The following is a 14497-nucleotide window of genomic DNA, read 5'->3' on the forward strand; positions in this document are numbered from 1 at the left end:
AACAATCTCCTGGTAACTGAGATGTGCAAACTCAGGCCCACAGGTCTGGAAATGTATCAAGCAGTAAGGGCTGGGCACAAGATTCCCTGCAGCACCTCCAGTCAGGGATTGCAGCTGCTGGAATGTATCTCACATTCCTACTTTCCACCTTACAGCAGACAGGTTGGCATTTTCTCATCATGTGACAGAGCTGTAAAATGACCTAGCAGCTACTCAGTAACTGCAGTGTTGGCAGTGCACAGGAGAGGGCAGTTTGTAAAATTCCCATGATGTGGAGAGGCTCTGGTGCTTCCATGAGCATCTTCAACTGCAGAGTGTCACTGTTGTCCTCCAGGGCCTGAGCATCAGTGACATTCCTCAGAGGCACTGGGGGTGCCTCTTACATCCTCAGGGTGGGACTTAAGGTAGGATTAAAGGCTTGGTTCACCAACCACACAACATAAAAGTGCAAGTTTGCTGTGGAAGGTTAAGTAGACTTGGATCCCACCTGTTTCTGCTAAAACCAGAGAATCTCAAATGCAAGGCAAAGGAGTAACAAACCAAGCTGCTTTTTCAGATCATAGCCAACAGTGATTCTGCTGTTGCAGGCTAGGGAAGCTGACATGTTTTGTGGAACAATACAGGAGGTGCCAAGTGTCCTGCTTCCTTGAGCATCTTTGCATCAGGCACCCTTTTCCTTTTCCCTGGCCACGCCAGGGCTGCCAGCCTCTGCTGTCCCCAGCTGGGATTTGTGTGTGGTGGGCTGGCAGGGTGTGAGAGGGAGGCTGCAGAGTTCACCAGCAAGCTGCTGCATTTTGTACTCATCTGCTTGTGGCTTGAGCACTGGAGATCAGAAGCCTCGTGGTACAGGCCTGAGGCTCTTGGGAGAATTTCTCACTGTGGTCTAAAGGTGGGCTTAGAAATCTTGGTTTGAGCTCCTGTTACAAAAACATCAGTCTTGAGTGAAAATTAGTTTGAGTTTTGCTCCTGTCCATGAGCAAGTGTGACCTCAGAGAGATGCTTTAAGCATCTGAGTTGTGCTACTGAAGTCCCAGGCACAAAAAGAAAGGTGCCAGTAACTTAGAGTTTAGAGGATCAAGTCCTTTCTCAGTAATTGCCTGAAGCAGTTTTAGACATTCAAATTGGAAGATGCATTTAAAAGAGGAAAAGCATTTTTAAGGTACTTCTTATACTATAACACAAATGCTCACATATTTTTATAGAGTCTCATTTTGACTGAGCCCAGTAAAGGACTCCAGGGAGTTCCATGGAAGTTGTTTTGACTGTAAAAATTATTAATATGTTTTGGCATTGAAACATAAAATCCTTTTGTTATTCCTAGACCATGGTCCCTTCTGTTTTTCTTCTGGTATTTGCTAGTCCTGTTTCCTTGTGAGCTAAACCTGTGCAAGATGCTGCCAGGTGCTGGCTTTGTCCTTTGGAAGCTGAGCCATGAGAAGCACTCACTGTGATGTCCTGGAAGGGAGGCAGGGCTCCCTGCACGCTCCTCACTTCCACCACTGCACCACCAGTCCTGGAACTGGTTCTTGGGATCGTGCCATGGATGTGTAGCAGCAGATTATATCCCATTATATCCCATTGCTGCTTCCCCAGTTCTTCACATCATCCATGGCTTACTTACTGTTCCATAATCCATCCTCCTCTTGCCTGGTGACACATCTTAAATTTGTCTTTGACAAATTTTATAGACTAGCTCTGGATTTTTTTTGTATTATGGTCAGCAGAGACAGCTTTAAATAGCATTTTTCTCTCCTGGTCCTTCAGAGACTTTTTTTTAGTAATTTCCTTCTGGCTTAACATTTCCTTTTTCAGAGGGATCATTGCTGCCTCTGCTTTGATAACAGGAGTTGTACAGCTCTGACAACTCTGTTGTCCTCTGCAGATTATCTCCTATGTGCTTCACTATCAAAAATCCAAATAAAGAGCTTCTCTGAGGAAGCTCTCAGTATTACATTTTTAGCACTTTGAAAATTCATGCTAATGCCCTGAATACAGATGGTGTCAGACTGGTGGGGCTTGTGCTTTTTAAATTTCTCCCTTAAATATAGGCACAGCCTTGCTCTCCTCCAGCTACATGGTACAAACACCTTGAACTAGGTGGAAGTATGAGTTGGCAGACACCTCCATTTCCTGTGCTCTTCTCACACTTTAGATGGAAATGAGAAGGACTCACATGAAAATTATTTCTAAGACTTGGTGTCCACTTAAGTGGTGTTAATTGTCTTTTACTTACCCTATTTTGTTTCTATAGTTAGCATCATGATCCTTACTGAAAACTGAAGCATTAGTTTAGGTGTGGCCCCCATGCAGATTCTTTTTACTGAATCCTGTCTTCTTAAGTGCTTTTACAATCTGCATGGAATTTCTTGTGGAAAACTTCAGCCATAGTGCTAAAAGTGTTTATTCCTCAGCAGAAAAACTGCTGACACTGTGCTGGCCTTAGCATGGGCAGTCACAAATGAGGAGTACTCAAACAGCAGAGCTCTCCTTCCACAGTGGCACAGGAGCCTCATTGTGCAATCTTACCTTACCAGATCTGAGAGGGGAAAGATGCTGGAAATGACAAAATGTGAGTGCAAAGATGAAGACAGGGCTGGATGGGAACACACACCCACCCTCCCTCAGAGCTGATCCTTATTTGGCACATGATTACAGCAGCCCTTGCAATGAATGCTGGGAGCTGCAGAAACCATGGACATGATTTTTTTCCTAGTAATTTTTTGCTTGCAGTCAGTAACAAGTCATTTTTCTATCACTTCTGGGCAGTAATTTGACTTTATGCATTCCTGTTACATAATATACTACCTGTTCTTGTAAGCAGTCACCAATGCTCTCTTTTGGAAACCTTCCAAAAGGTAAGATGTTCAGCAGTAAAGTTCCAGGGTTGCACAAAGATTTAAAGGACTGAGAGTGAGCCTGGAAATGAAGATGCTGCTCCCAGTGTGCTGTGCTTCCTGTTGTGTGGAGCAGCTGTGGGCCCAAAGCAGAGCCTTCTGTGTCTGTGGGTGCTGGTGGGGCCTGCCTGCACTATGAGTGTTCACACACAAACCAGAACATGGCCTCTGCTGCTGTTCCTCCCTGCAGGCAGCACACTGTGAGCTGCTGTTTCTAGCAGGACTCTTCTGCAGTTTGTGGGTGATGGATTGTTTGCACTCTTGCTCTTGTGGGCACTTTGTGACAGCAGCTGGAGAGCTGCTTTTTCAGGCACTGCACTCTGCCTAGGACCTGCTGCTGAGGGCTGAGGCAGCAGAAACAGGGCCTGCTGAGCCTCTGGGGCTTTTAATCCATTGCACTGAGGTGTTCAGCGCCTGGGGCAGTCAGATGGACTTGGGTTACTTCTCCTGCCCCAGAGCTTCCCTTGCCACAGGGATGTGCAGGAGCTCTGGCCTGTGAGCTGGTGTCAGATGGCATTTTATGGGCAGTAGGTTACAGCCAGGGGCAAACACCACACTGACAAAACCACTTGGCTCACAGGCAGTGTGCCCTGGGTGCCCCACCCCAGGTGGTGAAGTGAGCTTGTTGGGTGAGACCCCAGCACTCTGCTGAGTGCAGAAGCACCACAGGGGTCTCTCAAGTGCTTTCTGCAGTGTCCAGTGGAGCCTGTCTGGCTTATACACATGCTCAGGATGGGTTGCATTATGAGTATAGAAATTTGGCAGAAAACTGCCCTTGTGTTTCAGCTGGTCCCGAGATCAGAGGGGCTGGGTGTGGCAGGGCTTAATTACTGATCAGAACAGATCAGGCACTCTTAAGTCTGGTCACATTCAGTAAGAACTTCCACATACACAGATTCATGGCTAGCTGCAGTAGTTTGTTGCAGCAAGAGGCCATAGATTCATTAGATTGTTGGTGATAAATGCACTGGATCTACAAAGTGTAAGTACTCTACACACAGGTGTTCCTGGCTGTGGTCTGACACAGTCAGAAGGCAGATGTTACCAAAGAGATGGCCCTGCTTGGGGAGGAGGAGAGAGGAGCAAGCCCATTGACTTGTCTGCAAGGTGAGGTCCTGTTCTCATCCTCCATCCAAGGAGGATGTCCCATGTCAGATTTACACTTTTGGGAGAAGTGGAGGTGTGACTGTAGTGAAAGTCCCTGTTACTGCCATCCTGAATGGTGAGGGGGCAGCCACACCACGTGTAAATGAGGGATATTGAGAGCCTGGACTGCAGAGGCTGTGGGTCTAGTGCAAGGTGACAGCTCAGTGTCCTGATGGCAGCAGTGAGGGTCATTTGGCCTGGCAGCTGCTCATGCCCACAGTAATCCCTTCACCACGTACCTCATGGCACATCTCATGGCTTTGGGCCTCATTCCTACACACTGGAGGAGCAGGAACATGAAGAGTTTTCCCCATCATGCTGGTTGACCCATGGACAGACCTGGGTAGTGTTGCTGGTTTGAATGGCAGAACAGTTCTCACCTCCTTTGTTTTGGTCTGGGACACCTTGCCAGGTTGGCAAAGTCGCCCCTCTTGGGGGAACTCCAGTCCTGCAGCTGCTGCCACCATTTTTGTTGGTGGTTGGTTGAAAGAGACCTGGGCAGCAGCAGGTGCTTCCCTCAGGAGAGACTCAGACCAGCCTTCCTGGGGTGTTTGCCTGGGAGATGGAGCAGAATCTCTGCAGCACCAAACCTCTGCTTGCCTTGGTTAGGAATGAATCAGTGCTCTGCTGCATTGCTGGCAAATGCCATGTGGTGAGGCAAGGACCTGTGTTTCTGAGACCTCTCATCTTGGGATTGGAGCAGATTCTGTGAAATTTGGGTTCCTTGGCTGATTAAGGAGAGGTCTGCAGTGTGGCTTGGCCATGGTGGGAGCATGAGTGTGGATGAGTGCCTGTGTGCACAGAGTGAAGTCAGCAGGAGGCATCACTGGAGTCCAGGTGTAACGTGCTGATGGCTGTAGGAACAGTTTTTGGCTTGGACATGGAACATCCCCATCTCCTGTGAGGACCTCGAGCAAGCTCGGTGTGCGCTGCCCTTCCTAAACAGCGCTTGCCAGCCCGGGCCAGGTGCTGTGAACGCAGAGTGGGAGAGAAACAAAACAGGGATTAGTCACTGACACAAGTAAAAAAGGATGTTTTTCTAATGCCATCAATATTTCTGTTTGCAGGAGAACTCCGACACATTACCAAGTTGAAACCTTGGAGTCTTTTTGATGTGCTTGTGGAGAAGTATGGTTGGCCTCATGAAGATGCTGCACAGTTTACAGATTTCCTGATCCCTATGCTAGAAATGGTCCCAGAGAAACGTGCTTCAGCTGGAGAATGCCTTAGGCATCCGTGGCTGAATTCTTAGCAGAATCTTCCAGCTGTTTAAAAAAAAAAAAAAAAAAAAAAAAAAAAGCCAGCAACCACTTCCCAATGCGTTGGACCTAAATGGTGACTGTCACAAAATCTTTAGCAGGATCACACGTGAGCTGGCTTCAATCCTCAGACCTTTATTTTGCTTGAGGTACTGTTTGACATTTTGCTTTTTGTGCACTGTGTTCTTGGGGAAGGGTAGTCTTTTTGTCCTCAGCTAGTAGTTTACTCACCCACTTTCTTCAGAAAACACTTAACGTGTCTTTAAGCATTGTTTCTTGTGTTGTGTGACATTCAGATGTCAGATTTTTGAACAAAAGAAACTTCCCCCCATGTGTTTTGGCAAGTTTTGTAACTATTTATGAAAAAAAAAAATATTTTAGCTGATGCATATTATATAATTTACGAGTGTAAGAAATTTATCAAGTCAGAACTGAGTTACGGCAAGGAATTGTACAATTTTATCTTCTGGCAAAGGGATGTCATTCTTGTATTATAGTGTATGTAAATGCACCCTGTAAATGTTTATTTCCATTTAAATATGGGACTGGGGACTCAATTTCAGAGTAAAGCGACTAAGTTTTAGAGAGCTTTATAGCAAACCAATTGCATGTAGTGGACTTTAAACTGCTTTAAGGAATTGTGTAAACTTTCTATTCTGTAGCAGTTCCTGTTCATTGGGTTTTAAACAAAGTGGCTCTGGTTTACAGGATTTCATTCCCCAAACGGCACTTTAAAGGAAGGCTAGACTTCTTTCTAATAAAGTATGCATTATCATTTAGCACTCCCTTTTAGAACTTTTGCCTATTTTAAGTGCTTTTAAGAAAAGAAAAATAGCAATTTCCCTTACAATGTGATAGTGAAGACATGGTACCATATGGTGTTGCCTTTTTATAAGCACTGTAAGTTGTACTATACCTTAAGAAAAAGAAAAAAAATTAAAAGTAGAGCATGAGAACCACTCTCTGTGTAGAATTACTGATCTTTTATAATAAAAGTGTGTGCTTGGCATCAGTTAAGGAAGGATATAGCTGCAGATATTTACAGTGCAGTGGGTAAAATAATCCAAGAAGCAAGATCATGCTCATTCCATTCATAGCTTTACATGTTTCTAAAACAAATTGCACTAGCTTTATTCTTTCCCATCCGTAGACATACGACTGCCCATTGTAAGTTGCACGCAACAATTATGTGTTTCCTAGGAAAAAAAGCTGCATAGGCTGAAGCTTATAGGCAATACAGATTTTAGAATGTACAGTACGGAGGTGTGTTTGGGCCTCTTTTAGAAGTCAGTGGGATGAATGTAAGCTTACTCCTGATCTTCATGTAACTACAGTGCCACTTTTTTCTTGACTTTGTCCATATAAAATTTATTCACATGCCTTTGCAATAACTAGATTGTGAGAAGATAGCCCCATGCTGTAACAATAACCAGTTGTTTGAGGTGCTTGCAGTTGTCTAATTAAAGTGTTTTGTTTTTTCAGACAGTGTTGCTGGTCATTGGAATCTTTGCCTAGCCACGACTCAGCTGTGGGGGTGCTGGAGGGGTGGGAGGTGGGGGCTGGCCTGTCCTGGCCAGAGAAAGGAGCTTCCCATGTTCATTTATGGAACACATCACCTGGTGTCGGTCAGAGCGGCCCCACAGGCCCTGTGGCAGGAGGGGCTGTGGGTGGGAGTGGTTTGCTGGGTGAAATGTGACCAAAAAAAAAGCGTCTTTCCTACCAGCTGTGTCCTGTAAACAAGGGAACGATTGTCCTGTCCCGAGCTGGGGCAGCCACTCCTCCAGAGACTGCCAAGGCACCGCAATGAGAAACTCTCTTGCCCAGGGCTGAGGCCCCTGCAGCAGTTGGGTTTCAGGAGCGAGTCCCTTCACCCTCATCCTGGAACTGCTCTTAGTGGCTGCAAGGACAACGCTGCTCAGAAGGACGATGCCACAATGGAGGTAAAAATTACATTCAGCTTCACACCCAGCCCAGCTCTCTAGTGCCTGGTCACAAATGCATTCCTGACTAGACAGAAAATGCTGGCACTGGGATGAAGTGCCAGGGGCAGCCCAAGGCTGGCACAGCTCTGCCTCTGCCCGGCCTTGGTGCTGCAGCAGCACTGGGAGCCCTGCCCAGGCCTTGTCCTGTTGTGCTCCCCAGTGCAGCAGCTCCCTGTACTGCACTCAGACCTTGCCAAGTACGGTGGGTATTTAATGTTCTCTTGTGTTTGAAATGATTTTGTTGCTGGAGGTATGGAAGAGAGGCAACTAGATGTGGATGCTGGGCTAGACAGGATGATGCACATCAGAATCAGGGTCTGTGAACTGCACAGAGGGTGCGTTGGGGCTTTTTCTGTTTTTGATGGGCTTATCCTGTCCTGCACTACACGTGCTAGCGTAAAATGTGAACTCCAGTGTGCGTGCTGCAGAGCCAGCAGGTGTTCAGGAAAGCATTTCTAGTGTATGATTTTAACTAGCAAGATTCTTCTGTAGTTAGAAGCAAATTAGAATTTAAGGTGGTCCCTTTTTTACATGTTAAAAAGACTTAGCCCTTTTTTTAGTGGGTAGGAGCAGCCACTTCCCCTCCTGTGCCATTTCAGCATTCCTCACACACGGGTTCTGCTCTCTGCTCTGAGGTGGAGCCATTGAGCACCTCCTGCTGTGTGAGGAGGACTGAGAGCAGCTCCTGCTGAGATGGAAGGACAGCCTCACCCATGACAGAGTGACTGCACGGAGGAGCACAACAGCACCATCTTAGTGCCACTTGCAGCAGCAGGAATAGATCACTGCCATTAGGAAAACCCCAAACTGCTACACAGCTCCTCCCAACAGGAGGGTCCTGCAGCAGACACTGCTTCCCTGCTCTGTGACCAATGTCACCTCTAGCATAAAAATGCCCATCAGTGCCCCTGCTGACACTCTTGGTAAACTGACCCAGGACTCTGCTGTGCTGGGGTGATTATTCCTCAACCTCTGAACGGAGCAGGGGAAAGAATCCCCCTCCTCCAGGCTGTTCCCCATCTGTCTGTGCTACAGCAGTGAAGCCACAGCTGGAAACTCCAGAGAAGTGAAGAGCCTCACAAGGAGCAGGGGGGGATCAGAGATTAAGGCCACTTTCCTGCTGATATAGCACCCTTTCTGGACAAGTAGGTAAAACTGACATAATTGTGATTTATTAACATGAATTAAAATGCCCAACCAGTGCTGCAATGTGACAGTATATTAAAAAAAAAATTAAAGATCATATACTGTACTACTTTCACAAAGATCACACTTTTTTTTTGCAAAAGACTTATTATATACAATACTATATCAAATGAAAGAAGCTTTAAGCAACTTTACAAGCGAAAGAAATACAGTATTTACAGCACTCGTCTGAGACATTAGAAACAGTCTATACATTAAATTACAATTTCTGCAAATAACTGATGAAACAAAAAGCCATGTCCACACCAAAACTATAAAAATCTGTATTGCATTGTTTCCTATCTCTATGCACACAAAAAACTGTTGACAGAAAATGGAAAAAAAAATTGTTAGTGCCATCACTTAGCCTGTGTACTTATTTAATTACATATGTATAAAAGTAATATAGAAAACTTTCACTAAATGAATTTAACTGCAACAATAAAATTTTAAACATTATGCAGCATCAAACCTACTGCCAGAAAAAACAGCTGGAATGTCCACTTACAAAATAAAAAGAAATACCTAATACTGGCTTAACAGCACGTTTTCAGGAATTTTAAAAAGCAAAAAATGGAAAGGATACAATGGAAGAGCACTGGTGTTTGCTTTTATACAAAGTATCATGTACAAGCTTTAAAAAGTACCTTGAATAGGTACATATTAAATATACACAGTTTATATTACAGAACATTTTAAAAATGTTTATAACTAAAGGGATCTGTTTTAATGCCACCCTGACCCATGGTAATTGTTCTGGAAGGTGGGTGGCACCTGTGCTCTGTGAATGGGGATCTGTCCTGGCACGGGGGAGGCCTGCTGCTGCCCCTGCACTCCGTGGGGGAGGCTCACGGAGCCGGGGTGAGGGCAGAAGCCGGAAGCAGTAGGTGTTGCAATACTGTTTGGTCCTTGAGGTTGGATGTGAGGACCCTGACCAGGGAGTGGGCAATGAGGTCCTGTGCCAGCAGGCTGATGTTGAGGTCCAGGTCCTAACGTTGTGTGATGTGGGGCTTGAGAGGAATAGGAGGAGACGCTTGTGTGAGCATTGGAAGGGAAATGGGGGGGTCCTTGATGAGAGGGGTGGTGTAACCCTTGTGCTGATGAGGGGTGGTGCCCCGAGCCCATAACGCTGGAGGGAGGGGGCGGCGGGGGAGGCGGTGCTGAGTTTACAACGTGCTGGTGTTGTGCTTGCAAACCTTGGTGTCCCGTCGAAGGATGGGGAGGTTGGTGGTGGGGGAGAGGACCTGGTGGTGGAGGTGGCGGTGGCAAATGGTGACCAGCAGCTTGAGAATGAATGTGCGATCCAGGAGCCACTGCCATGGCATGAACTGGACCGACAACATGTGCTACAGAGTGCTGCTGATGAGTACTTTGCTGCTGGACAAGGTGGGGTCCCGGAGCAGGTGGTGGTGGAGGAGGAGGAGGAGCAGCAGATGCCGATGCCTGGTGATGAATACTGGGGTTCTGAGAGGACAAAAAATGCCCTGCAGCTACGTGGTGGGCCGGCACCGTTTGCTGACCCGCAGTGCCAGGAAGTGCTTGATTTGGTCCAGATGAAAACACAGTCTGTTGGGGTATGCTGCCCTTCAGCTGGCTGTAGCTCTGGAAGTTTCCAGAGGGCTGCTGGCTTTGATAGTAAGTGGAAGAAGGGGGTGGAGGGGGTGGGGGAGGCGGCGCATTGCTGTTCAGATTTTGTTGGTTAAACTGGCTGTAGGAAGCTGAAGATTGTCCTGATGATGTCTGAGTGAAGAGGGGGCCGCTAGCCTGCGCCTGGTTACTGGGCTGGAGGGTGGGCGCCGCCGGGTAGAAGTTCCTGTGTGTTTCCCTCTGGGGCGTTCCAACTTGAGGTGACTGTGGGTGATGAGGTCTGTAAGGAGATCCCAGCTGCTGTGAGTGAGGCTTTGGTGAAAGGTAACCGTGCTGCACAGGCGCGTGAGGGGTGGAGGACTTGGGGGGGTTTTCTACGTGAGGCGAAGGGGGGCAATGCAGCTTCAAAGGTGCGGAAGGCAACTTCTGTGAATGTGAAAGTTGCTCAGCAGAGCTGCGCAGATGTGACTGAGATGGATGAGTTTTTGAAAGTGCTTGGACGTTGTTTGTCAGCTGTTTCTGCTGCAGCTCAGGTTTGGGATGATTCACACTCTCAGTCTCAGGTGCAGTAGCTGCAGTTTCCCAGTGCGAATCTGGTTTTGTGGGTGTTTTCCCAAGTGGCTGTGCTGAAACTACAGGACTCGGTGAAGAGGGCTGGAATGGAAAGAAAGACAGTGCTCAGTGTTTGAAATAATCAACCATGCACGCAATGAACCAAAAAGAACATCTCAGAACACTCTCCTCCCCAGATTGTGAGAAGTGCTGAGGTGCAGTATATATATTTGGTGTGAGAAAAACATCAGTAACAGAGTAAGCTTGAGAAGGTACTATTTTTATCAAGTATGTATCAATAATTCTTCAAAGTCAAAGACTACTAAAGTTTATTTTAAAGGTGTAACAGAAATATGATCCATTGGGTCAAAGTCTGAATCTATTCTTTGTTAAAAGTTTTAGATTTCTGAATCTGAAAGAAGTAATTCCAGAGAAGACCACTTACAGGAGTAAAGCAATTTTTAGAGCGATTTAATGTTTTAAAGCTGGGGTAGTGCAACAGACAAGCAACCAGACTAAATATGACAACCTCAATCACTTCACTACTCAACACCCTTCTCCCTATTATCAGACTGCCAAACAATGCCAAACCCTTGCAGAGCAAGAGCAACCTCCTGTTAAGGGTAAGCCACATCACTGCTGTCGGTTCTGAGTGCCAGTTCTTCAGCATTCACACCTCAGAACAGCACAGATACAATCTCTTCTCTCATCCATAAACATGTACACCTACTGAAAGGACAACGTATAAATCCACTTTTTAGTGTATACGGACAAGTATTCTTGCAAATATTGACCTATGTTAAATTACTGCACAGACAGATGAACACATGGGTATGTGACCAAAGTAGTAAATCCTACAATTAACATTTTTAAAGGTAAATCAGAGATGGATGGAGCTATTCCTATGCATATTGTGCATTACCTTGCTTGCTTTTGATGGACTCTTACAAGTCCTTTGTGAAGTATCTGGGGACGGACATTCAGAAGTTGGCTCTGGATTTTCAGAATCAGGTTCTACAGAAATAAAGCAGACATAAATGTCAAAGTGGGAAAATCAAATCTTTTGCAGAAATCACTAAGCACTTTATATTTGACTTTAAAAGAACTATTAAAGCTGTTGTTAGACCATTGAATATCTCAAGTGTCATACAAGGTCATCTGCTTACTGACCTTCCGTAATTTCAGTGAAAGAAGGGGCCTTAAGCTGCAACTGGGAAATGAGATTTGAATGAGATGGAGACTGAACATGAGACGGTGAGCATGGCCTACAAGGTGATTCTCCCCCTACAGATGAAGCAGACCCAAACACAGTATTAGAATCATTACAGATTACCACAGGGGAACTGGTTAGACTGATGTATCTTCAAAACAATAAATCAACTCACCACTGTCCTTGTCTTTCCTATGATCACTGAGAAGTAAAGCTCTCTGATAACTTCGTTCTCTCACTTGTTCCACAGAGGTTGATGCAGTCCTGCAAGAGAAGGCCATTTTAAATTTAAGAGGATGTACTCCCATGGTCCAAATTTAGGACAAGGTATATGCAAATACCAAGTCAGAGAAAGTCTACAGTGTTGGCTGCATGTAACAACCAAATAACTGGTTGTGCATAAGGAATATTATTACTTAAGTGGTTTGTATCTATCTTCTCCCACTTTAAATACAGTAATTTCCTGCAACCATGTTACATTAAAAAACTGGCATTTCCTCTTATTAAGGAAGTATCTGCAGATCTGTGGGTTTTTCTTTGTCTAAACAACTGAAAAGTAAAAAAAAATAAAGGTCACAGTTACTGGTTCATAGTCTCAATTTGCAGAAAACTATCTTTGTCCAGGAGTGGAAGGAGTCATCTTGTTAGTTTGTTGTTAAGAATCTGCTCTTTAATAGCAGACGCACAGCTGTGAATCACTTACCACTACAAATCTCTGTTTAAGCTTCTAAACTTCAATTGCCAGACAACGGGTATGCAGTGACAGTCACATCTCTCTTATAATCCATTACATCTCCAATCACAACCTGACCAAGAACATTGTAAGTGACAGTGCTCCACAAAACCATTTTCCTTTCTGGCAAGGATGTATGGCATCACTGTACAATACTGCTGCACTGGAATAAGCCTTGGTGCTGCTCTGCAGGGTTACTGCAAAATCTAAGTAATAAATTCTTCCTGTTTAGCCTGTTTCCACAATTTAGGGCAGTAGCTTCTGCACAGTGAACTTAACAGCCACTTTTCACTGAAACACTGAAGACTTCACTTATGCTCTCCTGTCAACTGGCTTTACAAAATCTTCTTTTCTGGAATAGTGGGAGCATCTGAGTAGAAGGATGTCCAACTCCTAAGCCCATGGTTCATCCTCATTACAGTTACACCATCACTACAGTATGGAGAACATCAGCAGGATTTATTTTGCATTACTAATGTTTTGGAGACAGTGTCACCACAGTTGACCATCTATTTTAAAGCTACCAAAACTCAGTGAAAAATTTGTGCAGCGTTTTACACAGACTGAAGTCCCTCTATCTTCTCCCCATCCACACTCCACCTCTCCTCAGGATCTGGGATTGTTTGGAGTATTTGGCATTGCACACACTGCCCATATGGTCTGCAAACAAGGGCACCACTGAGCAAACACCAACAATGCTGTGTCACCACAGGCTCCCACCTGAGCAGGAGCTGCTGGCCAGGCTGCACTCAGCCCTGCACAGGGCAATTAAGCAACAGCAAACATCCCACACACCTTCCAGCCATGACTGAAAACCAGACCTCCTGAGGTCTTCCAGAAGCCTTTGCTAATGAGCAGATTTTTCTCCTGTTGCACCTTATGCCCTACAGTACATTTGGAAAGGCTTTGAGATTTAACAGGAAAAATTCTCTTCATCTCACAGACAAAGCAGTGGAAATACAAGGACACACATGCTCAAACCAATGCCTATTTTGCCATTAGAAGATAAATTAAAATAATTTATTAAATGTCTTGTGAGTAATTCTTCATGTAATCTAATCACTATCAAGTGTCTGCTGTATTTCTGAGATAAAAGGTAAGACAACTCTTCACTAAGCTGGAAGAAGAGCTTCCAGTCAGTAACCTGCAACAGCAGTCTTAATGAAAAACAGATTTCAAATACCAAAGACTTAGATTCATATAAATAATTCTTCCAAATTAAACTTAAATCCTGTTGTGTTGTGGCTTACCACTGAACTTCTGGTTCACTCTTCTCACTGGAGGAAGACTCCTTAACTGCACAGTTGTTGCCAGTGTCTTCTGGAGCTGCATTATAAACAGTAGTTGGCAGTGGTAAAGGCAGGCTTGCGGTGTTTTCAGTTTGCTCCCCGTTTTCACCACTGTTGTTATACCCATCACTAGCACCATTATTACTACTTGTATTTCCTGCACCAGCAGCATGAGGAGATACAGTAACCAGGGGGAAGCTGTCTGTCTTTGAGCCACTTTTTCGAGCTTCACGCTGCCTCTTACGGTATTCTAACAAGGACACCTAAGGAGAAAAAACAACCCACACACAAATATTAGAAAGGAAGTTTTACCCATTTTCTTTCTCACAGTTTCTATTAAATGAACTATATATTTCAGTAATATGTACCATGTAACTGGTTAAAAAAAAAGGACAGAAATTAATTGAAGATATTTCACCACAGCTGCAGTGGAATTTGCAGAGTACTGAGCTACTACCAACTGTAAAAGTGGTATTAAAAAATGCTTCTGCCAAGAGAAGCATTATGTGTTCTGCCTCAGAGAAGAAGCAGATGACACAGGTCAGCAAAAGGTCCCCTGCTGAAGTAATTCTGTTGGCTGTAGTTACAAAGGACTCTATGGTTTCTCCTGAACTGCAGAATTTTACTATTACACTGATCTAGTAAAGCCAATTTCAAGAG

The 14497-nt window shown here is 45.0% G+C and overlaps 2 protein-coding genes across 9 annotated transcripts in view; one reads left to right on the forward strand and one right to left on the reverse strand.

Moving 5' to 3' along the window:
- The window catches only part of SRPK2 (SRSF protein kinase 2), a 129601-nt gene extending 122821 nt beyond the window's left edge, over window positions 1–6780 (forward strand). For all 5 annotated transcript variants that reach the window (XM_071423948.1, XM_071423945.1, XM_071423946.1 and 2 more), the window contains one exon: window positions 5108–6780. In XM_071423948.1, coding sequence (XP_071280049.1) covers window positions 5108–5292 — 185 coding nt within the window. In that variant the 3' untranslated portion in view covers window positions 5293–6780. The remainder of the gene's footprint in view (window positions 1–5107) is intronic.
- A 1651-nt stretch (window positions 6781–8431) lies between these two features.
- Window positions 8432–14497, reverse strand: part of KMT2E (lysine methyltransferase 2E (inactive)) — a 55642-nt gene continuing 49576 nt past the window's right edge. For 3 of the 4 annotated variants that reach the window (XM_071423942.1, XM_071423941.1, XM_071423944.1), the window contains 5 exons: window positions 13799–14100; window positions 11991–12079; window positions 11776–11889; window positions 11528–11619; window positions 8432–10707 (listed from right to left, as the gene is read on the reverse strand). In XM_071423942.1, coding sequence (XP_071280043.1) covers window positions 9193–10707; window positions 11528–11619; window positions 11776–11889; window positions 11991–12079; window positions 13799–14100 — 2112 coding nt within the window. In that variant the 3' untranslated portion in view covers window positions 8432–9192. The remainder of the gene's footprint in view (window positions 10708–11527; window positions 11620–11775; window positions 11890–11990; window positions 12080–13798; window positions 14101–14497) is intronic. The other variant, XM_071423943.1, reaches the window with a different exon arrangement.

This window comes from Agelaius tricolor, unplaced genomic scaffold, assembly GCF_023055355.1.
Source record: "Agelaius tricolor isolate 1412-34295 unplaced genomic scaffold, bAgeTri1.0.p SCAF_3, whole genome shotgun sequence".
NCBI lineage: Eukaryota > Metazoa > Chordata > Aves > Passeriformes > Icteridae > Agelaius > Agelaius tricolor.